We start from the raw sequence: 11,640 nt of genomic DNA, 5'->3' as shown, positions 1-11,640 counted from the left end.
ACGTGGAATAAGCGCTGGCCGGCTCTGATTGGCTAAAAACCATTATCCAACTAACTACCTACCGAAAACGTTCAGAAAATCACCAACTTAGGGGCTCGAACCTGATTTGATTACAGTAACTTGCCAGGGGGCTCGTTCAACATAAGTCCGATGTTAACATGTTTTTTGGAATCTTAGAATAGGGATTGACGTTATTTTTTGATTGATAGATTTCGTTTGATTTGTTTTGAGTGTCCCTTATAGCAAACCCACCGCATGCCCAAGTATTAAGCATACTTCTTTTTATGACGATACCACTGCCAGTAGTACTGTGTGGTGTCATTCAGTGAGTTTTAAGTTATCTGTATGTTAAAAAAAAATAAAGCTCGCTCTTTGTTGTTTGTTTTGAATCGTGGCTAAAAAAAAAAATCGATGGCTGTTTCTCCGCAGCGGCACGTCACTATTGTAATTTGTAAACTTCAATCAAAACAGGTGGGGATTCAAATTGTTTGCTATTAATTTTGACGTTATTTTTTGATTGATAGATTTCGTTTGATTTGTTTTGAGTGTCCCTTATAGCAAACCCACCGCATGCCCAAGTATTAAGCATACTTCTTTTTATGACGATACCACTGCCAGTAGTACTGTGTGGTGTCATTCAGTGAGTTTTAAGTTATCTGTATGTTCCAAAAAATAAAGCTCGCTCTTTGTTGTTTGTTTTGAATCGTGGCTAAAAAAATCGATGGCTGTTTCTCCGCAGCGGCACGTCACTAGGCTATTGTAATTTGTAAACTTCAATCAAAACAGGTGGGGATTCAAATTGTTTGCTACTAATTTTCATTCAAAGTCTTCCATACGCCGGTTGTATTAAGGTGACGTCAGGGGCGGATACAGGATTTTATAAAGGAGGGTGGCAGTTGTAGGTTTAGTAATGTACGAGCGGGGGATGGGCCCCCGCTCGTAAATATTTTTTGAAAAATGAAGTGCTCAGAGGCTCTCAGAAGCATTCTAAAACTCCCCTCGGTGGCAAATGAAAAAAAAATTTGGGCGGCCAGAAAAATAAGGTAACACTCGTTCTGGGCCATTCTCAAACCCACAATTACACAGTGAGACAATATTAAACCATATATTACTAGTATAATGTACACATCAAAATACGGACAATTACTTAGTGGCGTATCAGCGGGCGGAGCAATCCCCACACCGAAGGCCCTGTTCTCACTGCACGCGCGATTCGCATGCAATGCCCAACGAATGCGAATTTTCGCGAATTTCCATTGTTTAAAGTTGACCCATGGGCCCATACGACTAGGCTACTGTCTGGGTTCCAGACCAGAGAATTTTGAAAAATAATTTGAACAGAGACGCGTTCAGGGCCATTCTCACGCATGAATCAAGAAAATATAGGTGTTCAAAACTTTTTTTTGGGGGGGGGGGGTGGCTAGCCACCTCGTGCACCCCCCTGTATCCGCCCCTGGACGTCGCGTCAATTCGAAATGTTCAGAGATATTTCTATCGATCAATATTTCAATGATACCCGTGTGTCCGGTCTATATGCTGGATGTATACAGAGGTGACGTCATGATCACCCCATGTGTGTAAACAGAGAGCGATCTACAAACTTCAGAGTAACCCTATTCAACAGTAGAGACAATCAGCGCGGCTGCCGATTGGTCAATATTGAAATGCGCCACCAGTCGACAGTGAGTAGAATCAGTAAGCCAGTCATCCATCTCTTGATCTTCACACCGTGCGGACATGATTTCGAATATGGCGTTCATCCCGGCGATCATCCTGGCTATCATCCTCGCTGCGCTCTACTAGCTGGTTCTTTCCATATTAAGAACGACGTCTTTATGTCCTATGTGTTACTGTCCGTCTCCGTAATGTCCAGTGCTGTTCCGTGTTTATTAATCCGTTCTATTTTTCAGCGTCTACCCGTTCTATTATTCAGGGCCGATTTATCTGTCGATTTTCAACGTTCTATGGAACAAAACTAATGTCCGAAAACGTCGGCTCCTTCGCCGGTCATGTGCAGAGGATGTCAGAAAAAAGTCGGTCAGGAAATGCTGCCCTCTACACGCCCTCATACGGAACACGAAGAACCAGATAGATGAGGAATATATGAACAGCGTTAATTAGTAAATTGCCCTAGTATACGTCCCATGGTGGGGCTGTTTATTAGATAGAACCCAAATGTTAGAACTTATAGAACTTGCATGTTCATCATCCTACTCTTCAAGTGTTAATAGTTCAGTTAATATCAACTTTTTCACCGTTGCATAGTTTTCAGTGGTTCACGTGATAGCGATTTAATTAAGGTCCTATTGATTTAATTAAGGTCCTATTGTCCTATATATGATTCACGTTAAAACCTTTCATGAAGTTTTTAGCAAAAATCAAAGGTTCATTCAAATGAAGCCCTTTGGGCTTGGTCCTGCTTTGTTTATTTCATCGTTGTTTCTGCCATGAGTTTTCTTCGAATAAATAATATTGACTTTTATCACTTGTGGTGACTCTTTCTCATATTCGAGAGATTTGAATTGGTCAGTGTGGTCGATTTATGAATTTACAATGGTGAATCCTCTTTAGTCTGATACTAAACGCGGTATATCGTCCTCATGTTCGAGAAGTTTGAATTGGTCAGTGGTGGTCAGTGATGGTCAATTTATGAACTTATTAAAGAAATTTGTGGTTTGAATAAATATGAAGTACAGCGATCAGCAATTAGCTGACTTGGCCAACTTGTTGCACCCTGCGCAATTTAAAATGACTTGATGTATGGCTGCTGACTAGATTTATCTCCCGATAGCTGTCATCACAAAGCATCTGCTGTTTTAATAGCAATAAAAAGCGATAAAGATGTTAATAGATCCCCGAAAAGTCAATCGTATTAGGATCGTAGCTATATCGGCATCCAGGCCTGATCACGATTTTTAACAAAGATGTACATTGCAGATAGGCAGTCGCTCATCAGGGCGGCGAAGCATACTAGATCAATCTTTTTAGCCTAATTAATCCGTGGGTTCGCACCACGCATCCCAAGTTCGAGTCTCTGCGGGCGCGTTGGAAGCGATTTTTGATTGCCGCGGCCAATTGCCGATTTTTCCACAGGTTCTAATATTGCCGCGGTGAATTTACTTCCATTTCGTGAAAAACATAGACGTAGAAAGAAAAAAAACGTAATTCAGCTCAGCAGGTAAATATTGCCACGGCTTTCCGTCGCCGCCTGCAGAGTCGATCCGAACTTCCTCTGAACGAATATCTGCAGTTATTGTATTCCATCCTCTATTCAGTATCAGCACCTCGCTATCAGTGCCAGTAATTACTGGATTCAAACGCGGCACATCCTCTAAACTGCGTCAGAAGATACTAGGTTCAAACTACGGACATCCCGCTTAATCAGACGCCCACTTTAACCGTCAAGTGCTGCCCCTATACATATGGTTGACGGCGAATGCGTGAACTAACTTACAACCCACATGCCACATTAAGAATATTGTTCACATATTCGCCGTCAATGTTATATGTAGCGGCAGCACCTAACTGTCAAAATTTTGACGCAGTCGGTGGCGTGGGTCCGGACTCGCACTGCGGAACTAAATATTCAAATATTGAAGGTTCTGCTGCCTATGCTATAACAACAAAGTCTGTAGTCCCTGTGAAGATTCAAGAGAGCACTCTGCTGCTGCATTTGCAAGCTCAACTGAGGACTGGAGGATTGTCAATTTCTGCAGCAACAACTGGGCCGGGCAAAAGATGGAAGTTTTCAGTTTCGGCCTGATGCTCATCCGGCGCGTTATGAGCCTATTATGAATCGATTTAAGATTGTAACTTTTTAAAAAAAATTGTAGCTCAATGGACCTGATTAAGGCTTCTTGTTCACGAAAGTTACTATGTTTCAGATTTTTTTCAGGTTAAGCCGTTGAAAATGTGAAAATATCACAATCCAATCTACTCATCGACTCGATGTAGGCTATGAATTTTCTTCTAGATTTAGCTACGATAGTTTCCATTTCATCCCGGTCCAATATGAATCATGATCAGTTGTTGCCCGATAGTTCACTGTCGGAATTCTCCACCAGATGGAGAAGTTGGGATCACCTTGATTACATAAATTAGTCTCTATTGTTCTGGATCGTATATTTCACAATTTCTGTTGTATCTCAGTATTCCTGAAGATGACTATTAGTTTATAGTCAAAACGTTGAGTAAACTACACTAGCTCATGGAATTCGGACCTTATTTTTTTCGTCTTTATTGTGGGATTCTCGGTAATATTTGGCTCACCTAATTTCGATATATACCCCTACTATGAGACACTGATATCATCGATCGAACTCACGGCATTGCGAGTCAATATTCCACTGAATATGAAATGACTTTGATATCAATTGAAGCCAACTACATTTATACACTGCAAGTCAGCACTTCATTAAATGATATGACGCAATGATAGCACATTATTAGCAATAACAATAAACTTGCTTTATTCTCAACGGCCGAGTATGAATTTATGACCTGAGCTTATCAACAAAATCCGATCTTTTCTGCAAATAAGATATCCATTCAAGCAATAAGGAACCCAAATATGATATTATATTCTATTTTTAAACGTGACTGCCATCTGGTCAATTAACTGATAATCCATGTCGAATCCAGACTAACGGCATATCATCTAACCAAGAAAGTATAAATTCTTGGATAGAAAACCAATCCGAATCAAGCAGCTTCCTTTTTTGGTTTTAATAACCCAAAGAATTAATCTTCGCTAAAAATGTGAGGAAATCTTCAAGTTCTTGACCTCCCTGAAGAAAAAGACCATTAAATTATATAGCCGTTTAGCGGTGATGAAATGTATCTGATTTCGTGACTGTCTACGCAATGTATAAAAAAAAGGAACAGATTTGCCATTTCAATGGTTATTTCTTTTTGAACTGGTATTTACAAAAGAACTGGTATTCACAATATTAAGAGTTTGCGGATGCGATTTAGATCCAACTGGTACGAAATATATAGTTGGAAACCTATTATACAAAAAGTTCGGAGGGATTTCGATCAGTCGTTGTTTTCGAAACAACCATACCGGTACCGGTGCCTGTATGTTATTCGGGTAATTCGGAGAATAACTGTGGTAATTAACGGTAAGCTGTTGTCACAATAATGGACAGTCACAGTACATATAATTTCATTGAAATTACTAAATTACTATTTTTACCGCAGCTGGAACTATATTTCCTATTCAGCAAGAGAGAAATGGATTGAGAGAGAACGAGAGGGAATGAGAGCTGTCGAATGAATCTATGTCGATGACGAGTGTTACCGGCGACATATAATGGTAGATGTGACAGCTGAGCGACGCTCCGAGGAACCAGTTCTGAACGATGGCTGAATCATACACGATGGATTTATATTACACAGTAGAAGAATGTCCACCGTGGTACACATCACTAATATTTGGATTCCAAGTGAGCATGTATTTTTTTTAAATTAAATGGAACCAGCTTTTCATATAAGAAACGATAGATATGTCCGTACATCTCATATTTGTATAGGTTGACATTTCGCAATAGAATCAAATTATAAATTCCATGGCCAATTTCAATCCACAAATGAGTTCACAAGCCTGTCAGATTGGCCAGGTTATGTTATGGAGTCAGAAGGAAAAAAACACTGAGGAAGAAATTTACATCATTGATTTGGCATTAATTTCAGCATTATGTAACACTGTTTGGTGGGACGATTAACATTCCGTTGTTACTAGCAGAACCTCTGTGTATGGGCAATGATGAGGTGGCAAAAAGTGAACTTATTGGAACTGTTTTCTTCATGGTCGGTATAGGAACGTTACTTCAAACAGTATTTGGAACGAGGTATTTGCTGACGATATGATATGCTCTACATCAGTATTTAGTATCATCATTAGTTCCGTATTTGAACTAATAATAGAAAAGCATATAGTCTACAGTAAAGAATCAAACAAAAGTACTTACCTTGATATGCCCTATTCTAACCTAAACCGTCTACACCTACGATCTTGAAGACAGTGAAGTCGGCTCAATATGAGTCCAAACCACTCGAATACCCGTAATACAAGAAAAAGGATAGAATCAGTCAAAACAATCTGCAGAACACACAAAACATTGTTTTCCTCTTCAGATTACCAATCGTACAAGGTTGTTCAGTCGCATTTATAATTCCGACGTTTGCTATTCTATCTTTACCTAAATGGGAGTGTCCTGGTTCTCAAAACGGTAAGCAGCAATCGCACTTCATAAAAAGCTAATGGTATGATTGAATCGTAACATCGCTAAATAGTGCGATTCATTTGGATTGTGGCGTAAACCTATAATTACCGATATAAATAAACGCATTGTTTATGTTGCTATTTGTTGTAGTAAATGGTCCGCTGACCAATTTGTCCAGTAATCTAATGGCTACTCAGAAGCTAATGGCTTCAAACCAATCATTTTTGACTGCAAACGAAACCGATCACGTTTTAATCTCTCCCACCGAAGTTTGGCAAAGTCGTATTCGTGAGGTAACGATTCTATAGAGTTTAAACGTTAGTACGGCGTTGGTTTAAAACTTAGTTATGGATTTCTAGCACTTGAAAAAGAATGTTCGAAATGGCAAAAAGCCCACGGTGACAACTTTTTGATATATTTTAGAATTTCAAATCTACTTATTTCTTGATTCATTTAACTCCACGGTAATTCTGCTGAGGAGCTGCTTCATAATAAAGTTTCTAAAATTTCAGGTGCAAGGGGCAATAATCGGTGCATCCATGATCCAAATCGTGTTCGGATTTAGTGGAATAATGGGATTTATACTGCGGTTCATCGGCCCTATAGTTATTGCTCCCACCATAAGTCTAGTCGGACTTTCATTGTTTGTACCAGCGGCGGAAATGGCATCTAAACAATGGTGGATTGCGATATCGTAAGTGTCCGTTTTTTCATTACCACGGTATCTTATCCTCCTGAGTGTGGATTTTCTTGATGAAATAAGGTTTTATCATGTCCAACAATTAAGAGAAACAATTATTCATGAGTTGGATTTGATTCCATTAGGATGGATGCTCTGTGTCATTTTTGTTTGTAGCACGGTTATTCTGATAACGATATTCTCCCAATATATGCGTAACATATCGATACCTTGTCTCAAGTACATCAAAGGTCAAGGTTGCACTAGAACGAGCGGTTGGTCTCTTTTTACGCAATTTCCGGTAAGCGATAACGATTTCCCTCCGATAATCAGATAAACATCCCGTGATTTTCTGACATGAATACATATTCGAGAAAATATCGACCAGGAGGCACACTGTTCCCATCAAAATTTTCTCGCAGAGAACTAAAACGGTTGAATCCCAAAATACTTTTCTTTGGATGGAGGCGCCTCTGTGCATTTTTTTCTCAGGTGATTGGTTAATCATATTCAGTTTTTTTAGAAGGACTCGTTAGTTTTATTTGTACAGGTCTTCAATCGGATTTTCATACATTTAGAAATGCATCCGCGAGTTATTGTGAAAAAAGCTACTGATATTCCTATTTCAGTTGATATTGTCGATCCTTATAATTTGGTTGATATGCTTCGTCTTGACAATAACTGATGTACTACCAAATGAACCTGATAGCTGGGGCTATGGAGCACGAACTGATACTAGATTATCGGTGATTACGCAATCTTCCTGGTTCAGAGTTCCGTTTCCAGGTATTCGAGAAATCATATCAATGCTATTCTATCCCCGTTTGTTGACATTTTTAAGATTTCCAAATTTAAGATGACGTGGCTTATCGTCCAAATGTAAAATAAGATCATCGGGAAAATTTTGTATTTTACATATAGGTCAGTGGGGAATGCCTACATTTAGTACAGCGGCAGTAGTTGGAATGGTATCAGGAGTCTTGTCGTCGATGGTTGAATCCGTTGGTGACTATTACGCGTGTGCGCGATTATCTGGCGCCCCTCCACCGCCAAAACACGCAATAAATAGAGGTACGTAAACCTTTGTACTGTCTCACAGACAGAAAGGGCCAAATTCGGTTTTCGAATCTAGTCGATCAGAGGTCGGAACTAATAACCGAATGCGCTTTATTTCCGAAATATTTCCAGAATATAGTTTCGACTAACTGACATTCGGTTTCGCTTAGTCGATTAACTCCGATAACCAAAGTTGGCCCACGTTGCGTATGGACGGGGCCTATAGTATACTATATTCGTCTCGTTTCAGGTATAGGAATAGAAGGTGTGGCTAGTCTCTTAGCAGGAATTTTAGGCACTGGAAATGCCATGACTTCTTATAGCGAAAATATCAGCACTATCGGAATAACTAAGGTTTATTTACTTGCTACTGCGAACAAATACTTTACCATAGAAACTAACTCACCCGAAATGTCCTCTGTCAAAATGGATGCTTATGAATCTTGAAAATAACTGAATGTGTAGGCTTTTCTTTTGTCTCGGGCAAAAAGTGGCCGTTCCTTTGATAATGAATATGAGAGGCAAACTTTTTCATTCCCAGGTTGGAAGCCGACGCGTAGTTCAGATAGGGGCATTGGTGTCACTCATTTTTGGTATTGTGGGGAAATTCGGTGCTCTGTTTGTGACGATACCAGATCCGGTTATCGGTGGGATGTCTCTGATCATGTTCGGTACGACCTCGCGTAATCGAGAAAGTTCTCTATTGTTCTTCGACTAGGATCGCGCAATAAAACATGAAACATCACAAAAAAACTCCACATTATAGCCTAGTTCTTATGATCAACCACTCCTCACAAATTCATTTCTTTACATAATTATATTTAATGTATTTACTATAGGAATGATCACAGCAGTTGGGCTATCAAATCTACAGTACGTTGATATGAATTCAACTCGTAATATCTTCATCGTCGGATTCTCCATATTTTCTGGATTAACTCTACCGCATTGGCTGACCACACATCCTGGTGCTATCAATACTGGTAAAAGTATAGACATTGTTTGGAAATTTTTGTTTCATAAATCTAAACATTGTGTTTCATTAGATGTATTTGTCCATTTAACCAGTATATTTAAGCCATGGTTAAGCCAGAATAATGATATAAGATATTGAATCAATTATAGGTGCACCAATAGTTGATCAGATATTCACTGTTCTGCTTTCTACATCGATGTTTGTCGGCGGATTTCTTGCATTTTTCTTAGACAACACAATACCAGGTTTACCATTTGTCGCAAAGACCTCCAGTTCCACCAGATTCTGAACTAGAAAAAGTAGCATTTAAACCTTAATCTGCATAATCTACTAGGACTGTGGAACTGGATCCAGGAAACATATATTTCGTTTGTCTTTTTAAGTTTCTACCTTTTAGGCTATTGGCCCTCAATTTTTTATATTCCAGGTACACTCGCAGAAAGAGGTTTAGATAATTGGTGTAATGAAAGTAGCAAAACAGGAGATACTGAAATTGACAATCAAGGAAACTCGTCAACGTATGAATTTCCATTCGGAATGAATTTAGTAAGGAAGCACAGATGGACACGGTATGTTCCGTTCTGTCCAACGTATGGCGTAGAGACGAATGATGAACAACTGAATGCAGCCGAGGATGATTGCGATGAAATAAGAAGATCAATCCTAGTGACAGTCCAACCTTAATCAAATATAGTATATTCCCGGTATATACATATCCATAAAAACAAAGTAACCTTATTACATATTCACTAATCTATCGCAATATGAACCTGGTCAGGAGAATTGCCCTCTGGTAAAACAAAACTGTGATCTAACAAACTCACATGCCAGGCACGTATCTGATCGTTGGCGTGCACGCGAGAATAAGATCTCAGCATTAAATGCAATAAAACCATAATTCCCGTAATCAAAGATGGCTGACATGTGCGCGATTCGCTTCCAGTGATGTTGTTGGTTACGTTTGCCGTCGAAGCGCAAAGCTGTCAGAACCACCAAGCTGAAATGATCGCTTGTTACGTGTGCAATGTGTAACCAATGAAGAATGTTGTGCAAATACTTCGAATACTGTGGAGATTGTATGCCAGAAATTTAGTAGTGTATGGAAAAAACAGCAATATATTTTTTGTCATGAAAATTGCTCAAAAAGGTTTCTCTTCTTGCATTTTTCTCCTTTAAGTTTTCTTTAGTTCTTTAAGTTTTTTTAAGTCACGATGTAGAAACCATGGAAACAATAAGGTCACCAGATTTCGATAATTATATTACAAAAACTCAAAACAGCATAGAAAGTCTATATGGTAGGGTAGATAGTATGGTAGTGATATATTCTCGAGGCTAAAATGGTCTTTGAAGACAGCCCGAAGGTATTTTTCCTTTTTTCAGTTACGGTTCTTTTTAGAAATGAGAGGCGAGGCGAGTGAATACGTGTAACTGCACACTTATCTGCACACTGCACACTTATCAAAGGGTTGCCCGATTACATAGGCGTTGCCGAGTCCGATGATTTCTACACTGAACTCACGGCTAGAGATTTTCTAACGTGTGAAGGTAAAGGGGTGAAGGTGTGCCCCACGGCCCGTTCAATGAATGGAATTGCGCTCCGTGTCTAGTTGTGCAAGTGCGCTATATTTCAATAGCCATAACGACATTATGAACAAATGCGATGTACGATATCAGCAATCCGGTCATTTGGCATTTGATCTCGGAAATGGTCTCTACGTTGTAGGCCTAAGTGGGTGCGATGCTTCCTGGTCCATGACCTGCCCTGCACACAGCAAAAGCTATTGATTCATGTACAATGTACCAAAGTTGCCCTGTGGCTGCGGGATAACCGCTTCCATATTTAAAATCCTGGCGAAAATCACTAACTGTCACCGTACCGCAACGTCACCGGTCTATTTGCACCCGGTCAATCTGGCAGTTATCCTCGCATTTTTGCCATTTTCATTAAAAAAAACAGTTGTTAGACCCTAGCGGTCGCTCAACAGGAGCCCATCAAGTGGTTGTCTCGGAGATAACATTAGCCGAGGACAAGTCGGACAAGGTGGCTGACAGCGAAGGAAAGTTCAAAGCCAGTTTCCATAAAGTATCTGCAAAAGGTGACCAGAAGGTGGAGTAATTTGCTACGAAAGCCAACGCGCTTGCCCCACTTGTTTCATCGCAAGGACATTTGTTTGGGTCTAGTCACTAGAAGGTAATGAATTACGCTGCCCTTGTGGTCAGTGTGATTGCATATGTGTTTGCATTTATCGCATTTTGTCGTACTCGTCGAGGACATACTGCCATAGTGCCTGTGGCAGCGAATGCCTTGCTTACCGCGCATGCTTTTAAAATGACAGGCAAAGGGGCGTTGTATCTCCCACCATCACAGGTGTACGATCAACCAGAACCACCCATAGAAACCGTGTTGCAGGACATTGACCGACTGATTAAATTGTTGGTTGGAGCTGTACTGATATACATGCTCGTTCGGTTTGCCTTGGGCTGTTGGATTAATTGTCGACGGATGTTTAATATTTTAATATCAATATTTTCACAGTTATTGAAGACATAAGACGCCCTTTAAGTCAGCCCTACTACCTGTTGGACATTGTCCCCGAAGTTCATTCACTTCGTCTCCGGTGGCTGTGCCGAACAAGCTACTAGATACTACCCACAAAATTAAATAGTCTCCGTTTCGATCTCGATCTTACGGCCAGTAATTT

At 39.9% G+C, this 11,640-nt stretch overlaps 1 protein-coding gene across 1 annotated transcript; it reads left to right on the top strand.

Moving 5' to 3' along the window:
* The first annotated feature begins 5,363 nt into the window (after positions 1-5,363).
* LOC141905467 (solute carrier family 23 member 1-like) lies at positions 5,364-11,054 on the top strand. Its single transcript, XM_074794334.1, has 14 exons — positions 5,364-5,447; positions 5,695-5,852; positions 6,139-6,243; positions 6,430-6,520; positions 6,740-6,921; positions 7,084-7,207; positions 7,536-7,692; positions 7,828-7,977; positions 8,213-8,316; positions 8,504-8,633; positions 8,802-8,945; positions 9,088-9,183; positions 9,366-9,484; positions 10,896-11,054. The coding sequence occupies exons 1-14, from the start codon at positions 5,364-5,366 to the stop codon at positions 11,052-11,054; spliced, it is 1,803 nt and encodes a 600-aa protein (XP_074650435.1).
* The last annotated feature ends 586 nt before the right edge of the window (positions 11,055-11,640 follow it).

Source organism: Tubulanus polymorphus, chromosome 5 (assembly GCF_964204645.1).
Source record: "Tubulanus polymorphus chromosome 5, tnTubPoly1.2, whole genome shotgun sequence".
In the NCBI taxonomy this organism is placed as follows: Eukaryota; Metazoa; Nemertea; class Palaeonemertea; order Tubulaniformes; family Tubulanidae; genus Tubulanus; species Tubulanus polymorphus.
This window is presented reverse-complemented; position numbering and strand designations above follow the sequence as displayed.

Bases quoted from the DNA above. Each gene is read 5' to 3' on its own strand.
- LOC141905467 (XM_074794334.1), top strand. From the start codon at position 5,364: ATGGCTGAATCATACACGATGGATTTATATTACACAGTAGAAGAATGT. The intron at 6,922-7,083 runs GTAAGTGTCCGT...TTTTGTTTGTAG, and splicing joins CAATGGTGGATTGCGATATC to CACGGTTATTCTGATAACGA. The intron at 8,946-9,087 runs GTAAAAGTATAG...AATCAATTATAG, and splicing joins TCCTGGTGCTATCAATACTG to GTGCACCAATAGTTGATCAG.